At 42.0% G+C, this 21,587-nt stretch overlaps 1 protein-coding gene across 1 annotated transcript in view; it reads left to right on the top strand.

The window, feature by feature from the left end:
* bmp2k (BMP2 inducible kinase) overlaps positions 1-21,587 on the top strand; it is a 42,148-nt gene that overhangs the window by 17,419 nt on the left and 3,142 nt on the right. Inside the window, exons 3-15 of the mRNA XM_061071548.1 lie at positions 1,264-1,369; positions 2,021-2,163; positions 4,364-4,485; positions 6,183-6,264; positions 8,595-8,727; positions 9,679-9,782; positions 9,870-9,949; positions 10,028-10,176; positions 11,417-11,595; positions 11,690-11,821; positions 14,965-15,233; positions 16,171-16,343; positions 16,968-17,084. Coding sequence (XP_060927531.1) covers positions 1,264-1,369; positions 2,021-2,163; positions 4,364-4,485; positions 6,183-6,264; positions 8,595-8,727; positions 9,679-9,782; positions 9,870-9,949; positions 10,028-10,176; positions 11,417-11,595; positions 11,690-11,821; positions 14,965-15,233; positions 16,171-16,343; positions 16,968-17,084 — 1,789 coding nt within the window. The remainder of the gene's footprint in view (positions 1-1,263; positions 1,370-2,020; positions 2,164-4,363; positions 4,486-6,182; positions 6,265-8,594; positions 8,728-9,678; positions 9,783-9,869; positions 9,950-10,027; positions 10,177-11,416; positions 11,596-11,689; positions 11,822-14,964; positions 15,234-16,170; positions 16,344-16,967; positions 17,085-21,587) is intronic.

Below are 21,587 nucleotides of genomic sequence, written 5' to 3'. Positions count from 1 at the left end.
GACTTTAGTTCACGTCTCAAAGCAGCACAGGTCTTGGATTTGGCTGCTTTGAGTGGAAAACAGGCTCCTCTCACTTCCTGTACTCAGACGGTTTAATGTGAACTTGAACACGTTGTCCTCACATTCTCAGTTTTCAGGTATTTAACTTAAGCACATAATTATTTTTTCAAATGGAACACGAGCCCCTCATAAAGGAAGGTGAACATGAATGTCTTCATTCCACCTTTCTAACCCGTCCGGTTTCCCAGCATTCCAAATCCCCCACTCGACTTAAATACATGATGCAGAGGTGTCACTCCTGTGATCACAGCTCATAAGTCGAGGTGTTTTATTTCATTCAAAGTGAAATAAGTTAAATCTGTGAAAACCAGAAGACGTGTAGGACAACAGCAGATGTCTCGTCTTGAACGTTTGACCCCAGTGTGTCAGTGAACAGCTCACTCTGAGCTGTTGGGCCAGCTTTGTGTGTCTGTTGACTGCCTCATCAGCTGGAACAATGTGTAACACACACACACACACACACACACACACACACACGCACACACACACACACACACACACACACACACACACACACACACACACACACACAGAGCCGACCTTAAACACTGACACAGCTTTGGCCTTTTGGGAAGTTGCCTCCTGTGTGAGTCGGTTTCCACAACACACGGCGTTCTCTCTCTCCCTCTCTCTCTCTCTCTCTCTCTCTCTCCAGCAAACAAACAAGAGACACTGATGCTTTAATCCAGGGAATTAATCAAGTTAGGAGAGATTAGCGGAGTTAGGAGATCAGCCTGTTGCAAGAACATGAAAGAATACAGAAAGCGTTCTCACCACACGGTCGCTCGAAGACGAGACTGGACCGGATTCAGCTGGACGGTGAACTTTTTGGAATGTGTCACAGGCAGTATTTCTTCTTCTCTGGTCTCATTTGGAAGTGGTTTCCATAGATTTACAGAGTGAAACCAGGAGGAAGGTGTGAACAAATGTCTCATAGACTCACAAAGCAGAATTAAACCATTGGATTAACTTCATTCACGTCGGTTTTAATCCTTCCTTTTCAATAAAGAAGCAACTTCCTACCGCCGAAGCAAATACAGGAGAAACGAGTCCCAACATGAATCCTCCTCAGTGTTGAAGGAGGCTCAAGTGCATCAGTGCAATCCACACGTGTACTTTATCATCTAACATGGATCCTGTTTTCCTTAATCTTTGTGTTTCACACCTTTTTAAATAAACGTTCTCTCTGGATCCCGTGTGCAGAAGGAGCTCTCGGGCCATAAGAACATCGTCGGCTACCTGGACTCCACGATCAGTCCCGTGTCCGACACCGTGTGGGAGGTGCTGATCATCATGGAGTACTGCAAAGGTGCGTGTTCTGGAACCATGAAATCTGTTGTGCTGCATTGAAGCTCTGGTTTTTCTTACTTATATCTATGACCTCTGGTTTATATGTGGGTCAGGCTCCATTAGGTTATTTTAGGACAAATGTCTGCAAACACTATTGTCCTTGAAACGTAATGCAGCTAAAAGGAGAAGTTACTGTCACGTACTCAAACAACAGATTTCCTTTATTTTTTTTGTGACTAAATTAGGATTTTAGCTGATTCTCAGTGATAATGAGAACTTTTATAGTAGAAATAACATCAGGTCACATACATTTCTCTGTGATTATGGTTGCAGATGTGAAAACCTTTATTTAACAAGCAAAACAATGCATTTATATTTACAAAAGTTCTATATATTGGTTTGCATTTGTGTTTTCTTTCTATTTATGGGTATTTATTATCAATCGTATTCTTTTGCTGTAAAATATCAAACCTCACTTACATTTCTCTGTAATAATGGTTTGATTAAAACCTCCTAGGTCTCCAAACACACTCAGGCTCTGGTTTTTAATCTAAATCAGGTCAAGTGTGAATATAAACACAGGAAAACTGAATCCTAGTTGGATAATACTGCACGAGGTTTAAATCACAATCCTGATGTGTTGAGTCTTGACCTCTGTGTTCTCCTGCAGCCGGTCAGGTGGTGCGGCAGATGAACCAGCGGCTGAACGTTGGCTTCACTGAGGCCGAAGTCCTTCACGTCTTCTGTGACACGTGTGAGGCCGTGGCCCGGCTGCACCAATGCAAGACGCCCGTCATCCACAGAGACCTAAAGGTGACGGGAAGCTTCCTCTCTTTCCTCCCTCCCTCCCTCCCTCCCTCCATCCTTCCTTCTTCTCCCTCTGTCCTCCTCCTGAAGAAGTCACCTTACAGTCACCAGCACAACTTCTCAGATCCTAATGTGACGTCTTTAGAATTATTATGTCAGAAGGAGGTCGGGCTTTGTCATTATTAAATGTCTGGAAAGGTGAATTTGAAATAGATGACCAACCAATAAAGATATATTGTGGAGGCAGGAGTAGATGTTCTCAGGGATTTCCAAAGATGTCAACACAATCATAAAGAAGAACTGGATTTTCTGTTTTGTTTCCAGTTGATTTTGAGGTCAATTTTAAATCTGCTCCATCAGCAGAAGACAGAACGCTCCAGTTTCACTTCTTGTTTTAACTCCTCTGCTTCCTCACATGCTCACCTGCTTCCTTTACCCGCTTCTCTTATTTCCTCTCCTTTGATCTTTGCTTCTCATCTTTTTCCAGGACCTTCTCCTACCAGAGCTCTAAACAGACATCTTGTAAAATCCTCACTTACTTGATTTTTCAGAGCACATTTTCAAATCAAACATGGCTACGCACCAGCTTCCTCCTGGCTCTGGTGAAGCTTGGATGCCGGTGGTAGTTTCCCACCCTGGTGGAGTTCTCCTCAGTGCCCTGGTCTGTGGGACGCTGTGCTTCTGAGCCTGTGAACAGAGTCGTTCCTTCAGCTCCACAGGCCGCTCCTCTGTCCTCTGTCTGTCTGTGCAGCCCACATGTCTTACGTAACACCGCAGGGACACAAAGACCACGGAGGCCCAGGCGCACATCGCCAGGGAAAGTGAGAGTGCAAAATAAAAAGAAAGATGGAGATGGAAGCCCTTTAACCCTGAGCTGTCAACAGCAGAGACTCGGTGTTTCTTTCATTAGCTCCGTCATGAATCTTTCTCCGTTAACCTTGTTCCTCTTATAAAACACCTGAATGGTTTTTCTGTTTTCAGGTCTCATGTCTCATCGGTTTTCCTTTTGTCTTTATTTTCTTTATTGTTTCCACTCTCTCCTCCACCTTCCTTCACTTCTGTCAATTGGGGTAGAATAGATAAGATAGGATAAGAAAAAAGACAAGATAAGATATTCCTCTATTATTCCTACTATGTGGAAGATCTATGTCTTACAGCACCAAAGACAATAGTGAAAGTAACGATCAAAAGTCAAAGTAAAGATACAATATAATCACAAAGAAATATAATGATTAGAAAACAATATTAACAATGGAAACAGAATATATCTATTGTAAAAGTATTGCACATTATATGAAGTTGAAAGTGCACAGATGGGAAATGATTATTGCTCAGTTAAATCAGTTGGAAACCTGAGCTCATGTTGTGTGTATGCTGCACCACATTAATACATTCATTCTAGTGTTTATCATCTTCCTTATATTTCATAGTTGGTTCTCTTTTTGATATTTTGATATTAATGCTTCCACAAAACACCCCACAGCAAATTCCCTGTATGTGTAAACCTATTTGGCAATAAACCCTGATTCTGATCCATGCAAACACACGTCCTGCTCGATTTAAACCGTCAAAAAGAGTCTGGAGAGCACCCCCCCCACCACCAGGTGTTAACGCAGCTCATACGTGTCCTTCCAGCTTTACTCTCACATTGCTCACATAGTTAAGAACTAGTTTAAAATCTAGTTTTATCTAGGATCTGTGTCCTGAAACTCGAAAAAGACTGAATCTGTCTCTTTCTCTCTGACCACATATCAGCTTTGATCGGACTCCTGAGGCAGAACCACTGTAATGAGGCCTTGTCACACTAGTTTAGTAAATCAGAAGTGTGTGTGTCTGTGGGATTTGTGTGTTTTAACAAGTAACTTTAAACTCTAATTGTCGTCCATGCCCACAGTGATGTAATTGTGGATGAGCTTCATCTGGACTCGAACCCCAAACATCGTTTTCTTTTGACAAAATAAAAGCAGTTTGCGTCTTTAGAGTTAATCATGAGGACACAGGAGGAAAACACAAACACACACACACATTAAAAACAACAACTGCTGCGTTTTTTCTTTTCTCGCTTTTCTCGAAGGTTGGATTGTCTCGTCTCCGTTATTGGATAATTGCTGACGCAGATTTTAAGTGATACAATCAACAGCATCCATCCCTGTGTACGTCCTCATGTTTCCCTTATATATGTATTCATGCGTTTGTTTTTCACCAGGTTGAGAACATCCTGCTGAACGACCAGGGGAACTACGTGCTGTGTGACTTCGGGAGTGCGACTCACAAGGTGCTGCTGCCACACAAAGACGGAGTCACTGCTGTGGAGGACGAGATTAAGAAGTACGTTCTCTTTACTCCGTGTGATTCTGAGATTCAAAGATTTGACAATAACGACCAACATGCACTGACCCTCCTGCACCATGTGAACCTTCACCTGCATTTGGGTTTGTTTCCTTATCTGGAGAGTCCCCACGAGAGCTGACTTTCCAATTATCAATACCACATACTGGAATACTGTAGCACTCGTTCGCCCGGGTGTCACATTTCCATCGCTGCTGATCAGAGCCAATAAAAACCAGTGTCTATTGTAGAGACATTTGAATCCGTTCCCAGTGCAGACAGAAGCCAGATGTTAGCAGGTGTTGGTGTTTTTTTCTGCACCAGTGGAAAAAGGGCGTAAGTGAGTCTGCAGCAGAAACTGAATAAACCTGTTTTCTGACTGTTAAGATGCAGTCACGTGGAAAAACTGAAAGAAATGAACAGAAAACACTTTATCAACTTTGTCAACTCTGCACATCTTTTCCTTCAAACATCACACCAACACAAAAACTGTAAAAAATCACTAAGAACAACACAACTCTGCGCCAGAAAATGTGTCACATTCACTCACACTCACACCACCGACAGTTAAATGTGTCACTAAACTAAATTTGGCTCGGTGCCGTGACCGCTGTCATAAACGGTGTTTTCACACAACCTGTTGTAACTTTTTTATCTTTTTATGTGCGTCCACAAAGCAGAAGAGAAGCTTGTTAATCCCAACGAGCTGCCATACAAAGTCATAACTGCAAATAAACCATAAATACACCTGCTACTGGCGATGGTGGTTCAGTGAGAGGCGGTAAACATGACACACCTCGGTGATGTGTGTGCAGTTGGTTGTGTATTTATTCTTTTTTGTGTGATGTCAAATCACAGCATTCCGGTCAGGTCCATCATTTTTTCCCACATTTACAGCTGCAATAAAGTGAACTGTGCTTATCTTCAGTATACGACCGCGTGTAAACTCTCGTCCTCGTGGTCATTTAGAAACTATCAGGCCTCTGAACCGCGGTGACTCAGACAACATGGCGTCATCAAAGAGAAAGAGAGAGAGAGAGAAAGAGAGAGAGAGCAGTAATAAACTAAGAACCTTCTCACCAGTGAAATGGAATTGTAAAAACATCTCATTACTTATAAAAGTTCTACTGCAGCAAACGTCCAGAGCTGCTCACAAAAGTTAAAGAAGTACTTAATAGTGCACATTGTTGGAAAGATGGAGTATTTTATTAATCCCAAATTAAATGTATCTACGTGGTGTTATTACATTAATAGTAAAGCTGTTATATCGATAGTACAGAAAGTTTCAGCTCATATTTAAACTTTACTGTTGGTTCACACTCGAGCCACAAAGATGTTTTCAACAAACACAACCTGTTACACACAACCTGTTCAGCAGCAAAGACAGCGACCACCTGGTGGATGTGGTGGAGTTTGTAGCTGCAGAGTTTTCACACTTGTGTTAATCTAGTCTGAACCAGAGTCTGGGCCAAAGGACTAAAATCACGTCCGACCTAAAGATTGATTTTGATCATGAAAACACTTCTTTGGATATTTTAGACTTTCAGACCAGTCACAGGAAGTTGAGACCGAAATAAACAATATAAGAAAAGAAAGAAGAGGAATAAGCACTTTCACAATTGAGTGAATGAACGTGTTTGCTTTGCGTCACTGGATCTCTGAGCTGTCACTGAGTTTCTGCTGTTTCTGTATCTCAGGTACACGACCCTGTCATATCGGGCTCCGGAGATGATTAACTTGTATGCAGGGATAGCCATCACCACTAAAGCTGATATATGGGTAAGGTGTTGCTTGGTGTGTGTGTGTGTCTGTGTGTGTGTCTGTGTGTGTGTGTCTGTGTGTGTCTGTGTGTGTTCAGCACCCTGCAGGGCTGGTTTGTCCTGGCCGCCGTCGATCTGCCCTGACGGGTTCCTCCTCCTCTCTCTCTCTCTGGCTCTGTGTCTCTGCTCCTCGATCGCCCCTGGGCTGTTTGCTTCCACAAGCTCTCCAACAGTTTTCATGAAACATTGAGCAACATCATTCACCACAAAGCCAACGACTCCGTCTGGTCCTCTTCCCTCCCTCGCCGGTGTCTGTCCTTCTTCTATTTTCTCCCCATTAGAGATCATTAGCCCCCCCCCCCCAGGACCAGTTAGCTCCAGTGCAATGGGACTGGTCTGGTTTGAAGGTGAGAGGCGGCAGGAAGGACTTGGACAGAAGCCATTTTGAGGAGTGGTGGAGATTGCAAAAGGCCAGAGAGTCCATTAAGAAGATTTATCTGTTGATGACACGTCTGTAGAATTAAATGTCTAGTTTCTACAATCCTTACTGAAGGATCTGGAGGTTTCTGAAGCATTCACACATTTTAAAAAGGAAACAAGCCACATCACTGACATTGACATTTCATTTCATATTCTGCGGAAACTTTAAATACAGAATCACGTGCTTCATAAAACCCTGGAGGAACTCCAGAGCTCCTTCAACCACAGACTCCCTCCACCTCGCTGTGTCCCGGGGCTCAACAGGAACACGACTTATACTATATACTATTTAATTATGTGAATATTGTTTCCTAGACTTTAAACTTTGCCTAATTTAAATGTCTCAGGGCTGCTCAGTGTCCTGTATTTAACTGTGTAATTTTTATATTTCTGCATTTACCTTCTTTCTTTACTTTCTGCTTCTAAGACAACTACTAAGCTTCATAAATTGCGATTCATGAAGCCGTAAATTTCTCTATTTAATATTAAATAGGCTTCTGGTTAGAGAATGACAAAACTCCAGACCAACTTCCTGTCAACTGACTCCTGTGGGTCTTACTTCCTGTTCTGGTGTTAGACACGTCATGAAACAGTTCTTATCTGTGAACCACACGCACACACACACACACACACACACACACACACACACACACACACACACACACACACACACACACACACACACACGCACACGTGTCACATGCATGTGTTCATACACTTTGGTGAACATGTTGTGTTACTGAGTTCAGGAGATTATCAGCCTCTGTGAAGAATCTCTCTTTTCAGATTTAGACCTTGAAGAGAAAACATTTCCTTTGACGCTGCGGCTGATTCAAAATTCTCTTTCATCTCCGACGGCTTCATCAGCGAAATAAAGGACGCTGCAGCCAAATATAGCAACAGTTGATTATGTGATGTGGAAGCAGAGCACTTTTCCATGAAGCTGTGTTTGGACGAGTTATCCCACAGAGGAGGAGACGTCTTTTTTAAATAAGCAGCTTTTTATCCTGTGACATAAGAGACTTTAATTCTTTGTTGGACTCTCCTGTCGAACTCAGTGGGTCAAAAACATCAACGTCCTACACACAAGGGGCCGTAAGAATCCATGTGTGTTTCCTGTTCATGTGACTTTTACAGATTAGCAGCTAAGTTTCCTTTGGGGCCTTGAACAATTATCACAGTTTATTGAAACATAAAACAAACTCATTAGAATTATTACACAAATTCTGGATGGATTTCACCTGGACCAGTAAGCTGTATGGGTCATTTAAATGTTGGTGTGGATCAGGATCATAGAGTGGACTTTTTCCAACTTTCTTCAACATTATCCATAGATTTATGGATCTTGATGAATAAGCTCAGGCAGGTTAAACTTCGGGAATGATATTTGAATGTGTGCAGTTTCGTGCAGATCCAATTAAAAATTCAGATTTCTTAGATTCAGTGTGGTTTCATCAGGAGGCCGTTTGGCCCTGGTGGATGTTTCCACTCCACTGAATGTGATTCTACTTCTTCTTCTTCCTCCTCCTCTTTAAACACAGTTCAGTTTGTTGGGTAGTTGTTGTTTCTGGTGTCAGGGTCGTGAGGAAAGTACCTTCAATTCTAACTTGTGTTGTCAACAGTTGGGGTTTAATAGTGAAACCGTTTCAGCGCCAAACAAACTAAATAAAGATCATTCAAGTGTCTGAAACAACCATGGAACCATCAAGACTTAAAACACCTCACTCACTTTCCACTTTCAGATGTTCAGTTCTTACATTTTACATCTAGTCTTGTCTCTTAAACTTTGTTATCGTGCTGACACGCACATTTGGAATGACTTGTGCTCGTCTCCACTATAAACCACTGGTTTCTCTTCTCTCTCCTCAGGCTCTGGGATGCTTGTTGTACAAGCTGTGTTTCTTCACTCTTCCATTTGGGGAGAGTCAAGTTGCCATATGTGACGGAACCTTTATCGTTCCAGATAACTCCAAATTCTCCTTCAAGTTGCACTGCTTAATCAGTAAGTCTCTAAATCAATAACGTTTATGATGTCAGAATGTATGATTTCTAATTGAGTTATTATCACCTCTGCTTTAGTGATTTTGAAATCCCTTCCAGTTTAAAAGCTGCGTTGCCAGATGTGCGATCATCATGATATTTTTAGGAGTTATAATAATCAGTATAGATAAATAGGCTCCTGATGCTACATCTGTGTTTACTCTTGTTTGATCGTGAGTCTGTTCTCTTCTAACATAAAGTCTTTCCTGTCAATATTCGAACATCCAAATATTTGCTGTATGTTTTGTGAAAGTATTATTTGGTTTCTTGGGTAAAACCCATGTCCAATATTCCCCTTACCAAGTATTTATTTGTAAAGGCTCACAAGAAAACAACCATTCGTATACAATTTAGATGACACATACTCGGTTGGATTATTTTAAATTTAATTTCTGCCAAAATATGCTTTTCACCTAAATCTTACACTCTGAACCTTTTAAGAAAGTCGGGCGTGTTTGAGTTTTTGTCTGTAAAACTGTTTCATCTTCATAAGTAAACATTTTCACACAAACTGGAAATTGACTGTCGACTCCACCTTTGTTAACATTAAGTTTTAAACATAAAGACACTTTGTACAATCCGGTTTTTCTAGAAGAAGCTAATATATATTTGCATAATCTAGATTGTAATTCCCACCTGCGATCTTGTTTTACAGTAATCTGTTACTCACAGATCTGTAACTGCCTGGAGCTGCTGACACATCTCAGCCTGTTTGAACCAGTCTGTCTCTTCTCTTTCATGTTATCTCACTTCCCTAAAAGTTTGTTGTTGTGGAGCCTCCCTTTTTAATTATTTTTGGGCCAACAGCTCCCCCGTGTGACCAGACAGGGACATTACACATTAAATATCAAACCAGCCAGTGTTGCTCTGCAAGGTTTTTTTGAAACGACGTCTTTCTTTCTGTCTTTTCCAGGATACATGCTCGAACCCGATCAGGAGAAGAGACCCGACATTTACCAAGTCTCCTACTTTGCCTTCAAGTTAGCTGGAAAAGATTGTCCGGTGCCAAATCTCTTCGTAAGTCCCTGGAATGAAAGTGTCCTCACGGTTTCAGCCTTCAGTCTGTTTCCTGTTAACACATTTCTCCTTGTTCTCTTCTTCCAGAACTCTCCCATCCCCACGACGCTGCCGGAGCCGCTGACGGCCAGCGAGGTCGCCGCTAGGAAGAGCCAGACGAAAGCCAGGTAACGATAAATCCCTCAATCTGTCACTCAGCTGCTGGACGTGAACCAGAGATCAACTGTTCGATTCCCTCTGCTCAGGATAACGGAATCTGTCGGCCCGACGGAGACATCGATCGCTCCGAGGCAGAGGCCGAAGGCGGTGAACAGCAACGTGCTGCCCCTCGCCAACACCGTCACCCCCCCGACCATGACCCCGCCCTCGGCTCCCGTCAGCAACGGACAGAAAGGTTCGTTAACATGAGCTGATTATTATTATTACATTATACATTATTAATAGAAGTTTCACTCGTGTTGCTTTTATCTCAACACTCGTACAGGAAGTGAATCTGTAAGAATGTTGTAGAGGAAAATGATATTTGAATATTTAAAGGGCTGCTTATTTTTTGAAAGAGCAAGTTTGAGAAACGTTATTTCTGGATACTTAAACAATTCTTATTATCAAGACTGTTTTGGTGGTGGTGAGGTGCTCTCTGTCTGTAGAAATGTATTTCATTCATCGGCTCAGTTTGAGGGCAGGGAAAATGTAAGTTTTTAATTAGCAAATGTTGATTTCCACATTGCTCATAAGTAGGGTTGCAAAATTCCGGGAATATTCAAAGTTGGAAACTTTCCATGGGAATTAACGGGAATATACGGGAATTAACGGGAATAAACTGGAAATTTGGTGGATAATTTATACTAACTGTATTTACCTTGTCATATACAGACATAAATATAAACATTTTGTTGTGTCATAGGCTGATTTGAGCCCTGAGGAAACTTTGGGCACTTGACTATATGCTTCTGCATCGTTGTGTCATTCTTAACATAGGTCTTTGCACAGTATCTGCAAATGTACACAGCCTTTCCTTCTACATTGGATGGGGTGAAATGTCTCCACACATGAGAGAGTGCACGTGGCATTGTTCTGTAGAATAAGATGAGAAAAAAGTTTGTAAAAAAACACTAATGCAATGCCAGAGATATAAATAGTTAGCCAAACAATTGGAATTGTCTGTAAATATATTTTACAATTGATGGATAAATGAATGGAAATATGCTAGATGAACAGATGAACAATCCTCAATCAGCATGCTAACATATTTTCTCCAGTAATATCATTGAAACTTACCTGACTAGTCCTTCACTCTACAGCAGGCCTCAATAGCCCTGCTGTAGAGTGAAGGATGCTGGGAGTTATCTGTGCATGTGATGGAAGAATGCACAGTGGAGGGTTGAAATTCAATATGCATCTTTTTTTTTTCAAAATTCCCAAGCTTAACTTCCCATGGAAACTTTCCGCCCCTTTGCAACCCTACTCATAAGTCATAACAATTATTCTCAACTTACTATAAAACTATTCTGTGAAACCTCCTTCACTTTTGTACACGGGAACATGTTGTATTACCAGACATTATCCCTTGTGTGTTGTCCTTTAATCGTCACAATGAGCTCCATACATAACCTCTGGTGGCTCCTCCCCCTCAGCTCCCACCCCCGGCTCCGGGCAGCTGTCCCTGCAGCCGCAGCCGAGCAGTCAGCAGCACCGGGTCCTGCAGCAGCTGCAGCCGGGCGACCTGCGTCTGCAGCAGCTGCAGCATCAGCAGCAGCAGCAACAGGCCGTGCAGCAGCAGCATGCGAATGCACAGCAACTCCAATACCTCCAGGTACAAAACACACGTGTAGATCCTCTTCCTACTGATGCCTGTTCTTCTGGGACCTTCACTAAATCGTTTATCGTCTTTACACCCCCCCACACAGTACCAACAGGCGGTGCAGCAGTCCCTCCAGCTCCAGCAGCAGCAGGCCTTGCTCCAGCAGCAGCAGCAGATGATGATGCAGCCCATGTACCAGCAGCAGGTCGCTCAGGCCCAGGCTCAGTACGCAGCCATGGTGAGTTTAGAGCTCTGAACCCTGAACCCTCTGGTTGAGATGATAATACATGGACGTCCATCAGAGTGGATCTGCTCCTGTTGGCGTTCGAGCTCGTTCAAGCATCTGAGGCGGTTTCTTCTTCTCACCGAGAGTCCTGACGGGATTTCAGAGCCGAGGATCCGATTCCAAAACGGCAATAAATAGATTGAGCAAATGACAGCGAAACACATGGAGACGCAGCGTGAAGTAACACGCCGCTGAATATTCCCTTTAATGTCAGAGTGGCCTAAAACTGCTCTCTGTGTTCCACACGCTGGCAGCGAGTCCTCCTGCGTCGAGAGGCTTCCTGTCGGTGCCAAGCAGCATTGGAAGCAGACGCTCAAACTTCCTGCCGACGGCGTCCAAATCTTCAGAAAACTCGTATTTACACAGCGACTGAATCAAACACACAAACACAGGTCCTGGAAATGTGCACTGTGACGGCGGTGACATTTTTAGTCTGTTTCCCACCGAACGCGCACCATCTGTTTTCTTTCAGAGGCAATCTGGTCCGAGCGGAGCCGCGAGGGGATCGAACAGAGGGTGAAGTCGAGACGCTTCCTCCACGTGGTTCTGACATATGAACGGTGCATAGACACGGGAGGAGAGCACCTCTGAAAACTGATTCTTATTCCCTAGAGCAGGGGGAACTGGTTTTCAACTGGTTTCGTCCCAGGGACCATTCTGACTAGAAAGTAATCCGCGGCCCACTGATGTGCCTATGGTTTTCCATGTTGATTTTATTTAAAAACCTCAAAGAAATCTAGAAAAATCTGTGTAAAAACAACAAAAACGGTTGATTTTTTTGTACTTTTTTGTACTGCATCTCAGAACCATATGTACATCAATATATAACGTTCATGACTTAAATGTACAGACATGTAGCTGACATGTTGAGAGAACGTTAAAGTAACGGTGATCAATAACAATCGACATAAACTGGGGCTACAACTGAAGAGGGAAGATGACAAAGTAATGCAGAATATGTCACAAATGATAATCATACAATATCACACAAACAATTGAGGCCTATACTTTAGTTTAACCTCATGATCACCAGCACCTTTATATTATTTTAGACATATTTTTCTTATTATATATATTTTTCACGATATTCAAGAGTAATCTGTAAATGTGTCAAAACATCAAAGCGAATTTCGCGGACCCCCTGCAATGCCGTCGCGGACCACCAGGGGGCTGCGGACCCCCGGTTGAAAACCCCTGCCCTAGAGACCTGCTGAACGATTAAAAAGCAGCAGTTCCCCTGTGAGCTTCTACCTGCTCCTTATTGAGATGACAGCAAATTTGTGATATGATTTTTATTAAACTTTTCTTAGGCATGGTACATGGCAAATTAAACATGTTTCTTTATACAGGAACAAGTAGTATATGGTTGAGAATTGACTCTAATAACAGACTTCGCACATATTTGTCTCAAAAATAGGCAGCTATTACAAAACAAAGTGAGTACAAAATGATATCCACTCATACCTTCATTGCATACCTGCACCCCCCACCATACATGATATAGCATACATCATATAGACATGTTGCTGAGGTATTCAGTATCACAGGATCCCACTTGGGAGAAACACAGCAAAACAATAAAACCAGAGTCCTAGTGGGGATCATTATTTACCTTTATGTAATTCCAAAACCTGCCTCAAGGGGTCACCCCCTCCTCCCTGTCTTCACTCAATCTGCTAAGCATACATTCATAGGATGCAGTTTCAGTCACATACCCATTCTTTCACCTGTGGAATTTCTGGCGCCTTCCTTGTGATATGATTTTTAAACCCTCAGATCAGTTTTATTTGCACAGAATGATGGGTTTTCCTTTTTATCTTAACAAAAATATGAAAACATTTAACAGAAGAAGGAACTCCTACATCCAGATGCAGTTAATCCTGTCCTCTGACTCCACGTCTCATTGGTTGAACCCCATCACACGTCGTAGGTGAAACAGCGTGAATATGGAGGTGCAGTATTTCTACATAAATGAGAAATCGAAAGCAATAAGCTCCTGTGCCTCTGTGCTTCCTGCTTCTTCACTGGGTTACCGGGTTTCCTCGTGGAATTTATTTAATCCTAGAATCTCACAAGAAACCTCTCAAAGCCCAAAACTTTCCTCCTCCGGCTTCTTCAAAGTCTCCTATAATTAATTTAGTGTTTATTAGAATAGAATATTACATTCAGAGTTTAACCCAGATATCGATCAGCCCTGGAACTTAGTCTGGTAAATAAAAACATGTGAACTTCCTCCTTTATTACATCAACACTCTTCTTCTTCTTCAAAGATTCCTCACAAGCTACAGATCGTTAACCTCCATTCTAACGTAACCTGGTGACTGGTCGTTTCTCATTGGTCGAACCCCATCACACGTCGTAGGTGAAACAGCGTGAATATGGAAGTGCAGTATTTCTACATAAATCACAAATCGGTGGCAGCAATAAGCTCCTGTGCCTCTGTGCTTCCTGCTTCTTCACTGCGTCACCGGGTTCCTGCTCCGAGGAAACGTTCAGAAACTCTCTCTGTTCCTCATGGAATTTATTTAAATGACGATCAACGCTACAAAACACTTTTCTACAGTAAATTCTTCTCTTAATGCAAGTTAAACGAGTCAACGTGGAACAGAAGCAGATAAAGATGCAACATGACCCTCGGAGCACTTGAATGTAAGTGTGGGAATATGTTCTCGTCTTCTCTTGTTACTCAACGGATGTTAAATTCTGTTTGAGTTCAAATTGGATGAAAGGAAGAAAAACCAAAAAGAGAGAGAGAAACAGATATTAAAACCCCAGGAAGGGCGTGGCCAAACACGCAGCTTCAGACTCCTCCCCCCGGGTGTTTGATCTGATTCCTTGTTGCAGTTTGAATCTTGACTTTGATCTCGGACGAGTTTGTTTGACTCTCACTCCCTCACCTCCCACCCTGCCCCCCCAACCAACCCCCCCCCCCCCCTTCCACCGTGTCCCCAGCTTTCCAAAATCCAGAACTGGTTTCTAACAACATTTCATCATCTCGTTACCGTCATCGTGCCGCCATTAAAAATAATAAACAAAATCAAAGGTCCGTCCCTCATTCCCTTCCCCCTCTTCTCCTTGTCCTCCTTCCCTTTCAGCTGCACCAGTACCAACAGGCGTTTGTGCAGCAGCAACAACAACAACAACAACAACAACAACAACAACAACAACAACAACAACAGCAACATCATCTTCAACAGCAGCATCATCACCCCCCTCAGCAGCCCCTCCCCTACATGCCCTCCCCTCTTGAGTTCCAGATCCCCCTCGGCTCTTACAACACTACCACCCCCTCTGCTGGACCTGCAGCAGGAAGTGGACCGATGGGGGGGGTCTCACCTGTGGATCTCTTGTACAACAACACCAGGTAAAGTCCGATGTGTGTTTGTTTTGTGTATCAGGATTTTGTGTTTGGATTATATCGTCACACGTTGGGACTAGGGTTGGAAAATTCCGGGAATATTCAAAGTTGGAAACTTTCCATGGGAATTAACAGGAATTAACGGGAATAAATTGAAAAAGTTGTGGGTAATTTATACTAACTGTATTTACCTTTTCATATACAGACATAAATATAAACATTTTGTTTAGTCATAGGCTGATTTGAGCCCTGAGGAAACTTTGGGCACTTGACTATATGCTTCTGCATCGTTGTGTCATTCTTAACATAGGTCTTTGCACAGTGTTTACAAATGTACACAGCTTTTCCTTCTACATTGGATGAGGTGAAATGTCTCCACACATGAGATAGTGCACGTGGCATTGTTCTGTAGAATAAGATGAGAAAAAAGTTTGTAAAAAAACACTAATGCAATGCCAGAGATATAAATAGTTAGCCAAACAATTGGAATCGTCTGTAAACATATTTTACAATTGATGGATAAATTAATGGAAATAGGCTAGATGAACAGATGAACAATCCTCAATCAGCATGCTAATATATTTTCCCCAGTAATATCATGGAAACTTACCTGACTAGTCCTGCACTCTACAGCAGGCCTCAATAGTCCTGCTGTAGAGTGAAGGATGCTGGGAGTTATCTGTGCATGTGATGGAAGAATGCACAGTGGAGGGTTGAAACTCAACGTTCCATACATCTTTAAAATAGAGTTTTGAATGATGTTTTTATTGCTCAGCGTTTAATTTGCGTATTTATTTTTTTCAAAATTCCCGAGCTAAACTTCCCTTGGCAAATTTCCGGAAATTTACCGGAAACTTTCCGCCCCTTTGCCCTCATTGGGACTGAGCTGTCAATCCAAACCCCGACCTGGTGTTTTTACTTTCCCTCTCTCTCTCCTCACTAGAAACCCTCTGCTGGTTTCCGACGGCCTCACCCCCCCTCCCCCCCCTCAGAGCTGCACCAGCGCAGTGAGCAACCCCCCCGACATGTCGCGCTGGAACCCCTTCGGCGAGGACAACTTCTCCCGGCTGACGGAGGAGGAGCTGATCGACCGCGAGTTCGATTTGCTCCGAGCAAGCAAGTGACCCCAAACTTTTCCTTTTTTTAATAAATGTTTGTTATTTACACCGGCTACATCTGCAAATCTGAATCTGAATCAGGTTTTATTGACCAAGTAAGTTTGAAAAAACAAGGAATTTGACTTGGTAAAGTGTCTCTCAGTGTGTTTACACAGAAAACACAACACAACACAAAATAATACAAACAGTCAAAGAAAAGAAGTGCAGGGATAAATATTAAACGTTATGAGTATTACGGTAATACAGTAAGGGTGAAATAAATAAATATGATACAAATTATAATTATAATACACAAGTGTTTGCTTTTTCTCTCATGTCCGTCAGGGTCACTGTGATCTGTCTGTTTAGGTGAAATATCTACAAAAAAAACCTAAATGAGAAAAGTTTGTAAAAGAAGAAAATAAGAAAACTTTGCTTCCTTGATGAAGTTTTTATTTTTTAGGACCGTTTTAAAGTTTTTATACATATATCTGAGTTTGTTCCAGACCATAAAAGTCACTAAGACTTTGTATTTGAAGGAAACAGTTGGATTGAAATTGTCTAAACGAAGAATACGTGATCACTAGATGGAGCACACTGTCCTGTGGAGGATCTAAGTTTTGTGTTGTGTTTCTTCGTGTAGACAAACCTGTGGAGAGAACGAGCAGCGTTGAGGCGGAGCGACCCCAGCCGGCCGCCGCCGCCAGGCCCCTCCTCCCCGAGGACCTGTTCGGCTCAGTCCCGTTCGTGGCCAGCGCAGGCAAGTCTTAGAGGAGTCTCTACCCTGAGGACCCGACACTGTGGATCCATCGGCCCCCTCTGGGCCCCCTCTGCTGCCCCCCTGTCCAGCTCTCCTGCTCCCACCAGTCAGGAGCTGGGCCCCAGTCCCACCCAGTCCCACCCAGTCCCACCCAGTCCCACCCAGTCCCTCCCAGTCCCACCCAGTCCCCACAGGGGGGCTTCAAAAACCAATGATCGGTCAGATTGTTTTGTTTCTCCTTCCTCGGATTCGATGTGCTTCTGTTGTCAGTGTAGAGTAGAATCTAAAGGTGCTCCTCTGTGACTTCAATAGGAACAAATCCATTTCTGAATTCACTCAAATCAGCTTCTAACCCTGGTGCTGATCACAGGCTTCAGCCACAGGAACTCAGTTTTTTAAGAAATGCATCGTGTCAACAGAACTTGTCCTCGACTCCAGTGTCTGTTTCTTTTGTTTAAAGCCATAAAACCATAAAACAAGTTTTAACAGAGACACAATAATCCTCAACACTGAGCCTAATAATCCTAGAATCTCACATGAAACCTCTCACAGCCCAAAGCTTTCTTCCTCCGGCTTCTTCAAAGTCTCCTATAATTCATTTATTGTTTATTAGAATAGAATATTACATTCACGGTTTAGCCCAGATATCGATCAGCCCTGGAACTTAGTCTGGTAAATAAAAACTAGTGAACTTCCTCCGTTCTTACATCAACACTTGTCTTCTCTTTAAACTGAAACACAAAGATTCCTCACAAGCTACAGATCGTTAACCTCCACTCTAACGTAACCTGGTGACTCGTAGTTTCTCATTGGTCGAACCGCGTGAATATGGAAGTGCAGTATTTCTACATAAATCACAAATCGGTGGCAGCAATAAGCTCCTGTGCCTCTGTGCTTCCTGCTTCTTCACCGGGTCACCGGGTTTCTCTCTGTTCCTCGTGGAATTTATTTAATGACGATCAACGCTACAAAACACTTTTCTACAGTAAATTCATCTCTTAATGCAAGTTCAACGTGGAACAGAAGCAGATAAAGATGCAACATGACCCTCGGAGCACTTGAATGTAAGTGTGGGAATATGTTCTCGTCTTCGCTCGTTACTCAACGGATGTTAAATTCTGTTTGAGTTCAAATTGGATGGAAGGAAGAAAACCAAAAAGAGAGAGAGACAGAAATTAAACCCCCCCCCCCCCAGGCTGGCATGAAGAAAAGTAACTTTTGGATTCAGCCTTTAAGCTTCCTGTGTTTGTGCCATCGCAGAGTGTCTGCTCGTTACAGGTGATTTTATTTTGGTTGTTTATTATCTAATAGTGTAAAAAAGTCAATACCAGCAACTTCCTGAAAGCGTGAAGTTTTAGTTTCTGGAGTCTCTGTCCTGGTTTGATGTTTTTATACGACACACGTGCGTCTTGTCGTCATCACGTACTTCCTGGGCTGCGTCGACCAATACTCGACTCTGATTGGTCCGTAGACTTGTTGTCAGTTTGAAGGAGGAGCCTTGTTACAAACCAACGGATCGTGCTGATGTGTTTGGATTCTGCAGATTCAGAATTTACACCAACAGCAGCTCAGGTCAAAAGACTCTGTGGGTGGAGTTCACCTATTTGGGACTTTGGCGCCCCCTGTTGGTCAGGTCGAGGTGTCAACACTTCACATGTCGCGTTGAGCTGATTTTAAAAGATGATAAAACCACAAAATATTGACTTCAATTTCGGGAGCACGACAAACCAGGACAGATGTTTTGAAGTCGGTGAAGTTGCTGCACAAACAATGTCAAGTCAAGGAAAATAAGAGTTTCTTTTATTGTGAAGTTTATTGTGAAGTTGTTTCCATTTGTAGGTTCAAAGTGCCTTTCGTTACGTTTTCTTTTTTACATGACCAACAATATAAAATAGTTTTTTTTGCTCAAAGGAACGAAGGAAAGGCCGGAGATAAACGTCCTGTTAAACCAGATGTGATGCGTTCACCTACTTTCTACTCCACCAGGGGGAGCACCACAGAACTATGTAGATTACCTGGATTTGCATATTGAAAAAAACACTTTCTGCGATAGAAATACTACACTGCCCCCTACAGTTCATGTGAGTATTGCATCTCTTGGATGGACGCAGGAAACCGGGGCAGCCGTGATGCTAACGCGTCTTTAAAAGAAAGTTTATCTCCGGCCTCATGAACATTATTTAGACATTTTAATGAAAACTTGGTACTTTTAAAAAACAGCTATTATAATTATTACTACTTTATGTTTAGGACGACCGACCGATGGCACATTCTGTTGTGTTACTGTTGTCTTGTACCGAGAGGAATCACTGAGGATTGCTCTTTTTATTATTACGTTTGTTTTATTTTGTATTATTTTGAATCCATACAATCCTGAAGGGCTGTATGTGTGTGAGTCCCTCGCTGTGCTGTTGTGTTTCCGCCTTAGTGCAGCAAGTGAGCAAGTCGTCCATGCAGACACACACACACACCAGTCACATTATCGTACAAGTGTATTCACGTACTTAGCTGAAGGTAAGTTTCCAGGTGTCGCTTCTCTTCCTTGTCATGCTTTCATTTGGGCTGTTTATTAATTTTTCCTTATGGAAGAAACGTTGCTTCGTTTCACTTTGATCGTGTCGTCGTTCGATTCCTTCGTTCAGCGAGACGGCCACTTTCAGAAACATCTTGTTCATGTGTACCGGTGGATGGATTTAAACAATAAATCAAAACCCCATCAAAGACCAAAAAAAACTAAAAAAAAAGAGCGTGAAAGGGACGAACCAGAGCCAATAACTGCACTTTATTTTCCTTCATGTGTTTCTTTAAAGTGCGAGGAAACGTGAACAAGCAAACGTAGACTTTGAGTATGTTGTTTATTAATTGTTTACATCTGCAGGTTTTCTGTGCTTTCTCATCTGTTGTTCTCAGCTTTACATCAGATCCCAGACCTGTAGAAGTCTGGGAACCTTTTTAAATTTGCGACAGTAGAAGTGTTTTTTAGTTGTTGTGGATTATCAGCAGCTCGTGGTACCGCTCCTGCAGAAAGGAACCGACCCATAGATCCATCAGTTGTCTCCTCCCACTTGTCCTGTTTCTTTGCAGCCGACTCTGTAAACGGTCCTGTATCATACTGTGAGTGTGAATGTATTCTCTTTATAGAATGTTACTGATAAATAAAAAAACATCCAAAATCCGGTTTCACTTTGGTTCCTTTTTGTAAAGTATTTGTAAAGCTTCTCTCCACCACTGCACCCCCGAGCAAGATGTTCCTGAAGTTATCATGGCCGTGTTTGTGTGAGCGCTCTGTCGTCCAATCAAATCGAAGCGTCGTGCTGCAGGTCGAAGGTCAAAACAAAAACCCACCGCCATGTTTGTCCGTGACACAATAAGCAGCTTATTCTGTGACATGGTTCATGTTAAAGCTATGATGCTGATAAACAGGTGCTTATATTTTTCTTTGTTGGTTTTAAACAAGTTTTAAAAAATGCTCTTGTCACAGGTTTTATCAGCTTATTTAAATCTAAACCGCTTCATGTTTGTGTGAAATTTTAAACTTCACTGGTTTCTTCTGTCCATACTTTTATTTCAGTTGTGAAAATACATTTTTAAGAGCTTCAATCAGATGAGAAACTCTTGGTTTTATGTCCGTACACCATCAATTTATACTGAGACATAATCAGGCAACGAAAAATATATTTTATAAAAGGATTTAAGTAAATAACATTAGTAAATATTCCCATTTTGAAGCTGTGGCACCATTTGAATGTTAATCACATGAACAAACTGTTATTTCATTTATTTATTTAAAGTAAAAAGCAAGATTTCGTTGAACCTGCAGTAAAAGTTCCTCCTAAAAAAAGAAACCCTCTGATTTTGGTCTGATTATTGAGACTTTGAAATGAATAAGATACAAACTCTTAATTCCTTTGATTATTGCTCTTTGATATTTGAATCCATCTAAACCTGTAACTGAAACTCAAACAGACAGATTCGTTTGTTTGAGCCTTTTATGTGTAGAAGAATATATTATATATATATATATATTGTAGTTTCACATATCCTTTAATTTAATGCTCCTCAAAGAAATTATGAATCTTTCACTGTGAAGAGACGTTTATCACAAATGTTCGATTGATTCTTTCATGTAGAATCTCATCAGAAGCAGTTTGTGTAAAGGAGTTAATATTATTCTCCGACAAAATAAAAGATACTAAAGTGTAATTTTCATGGAAAAGCTCTCCGAAAAATATAATTATAGGTTAATATTAAAACTTAAAAACAAGGAATTCAGAGAAGCTCAAATCAAAGTATATTTATTAGTTTCTTTTTGAGTTATGACTTAATTATTCAAGCAGATTTATTTAAAGCCTCATTGGAGTATTTTAAACCCTCGGCTCCAGTATCATCTCTGTACTGGGAACACGACACACAGTGGGATAGATAGATAGATAGATAGATAGATAGATAGATAGATTACTTTATTCATCCTCGAAGGGAAATTAAGTCGTCATAGCAGCCGGT

The sequence above is a fragment of the Limanda limanda genome, chromosome 5 (genome assembly GCF_963576545.1).
Source record: "Limanda limanda chromosome 5, fLimLim1.1, whole genome shotgun sequence".
NCBI classification, from domain to species: Eukaryota; Metazoa; Chordata; class Actinopteri; order Pleuronectiformes; family Pleuronectidae; genus Limanda; species Limanda limanda.
The sequence above is the reverse complement of the archived record's forward strand: the minus strand, read 5'-3'. Positions and strand labels throughout refer to the sequence as shown.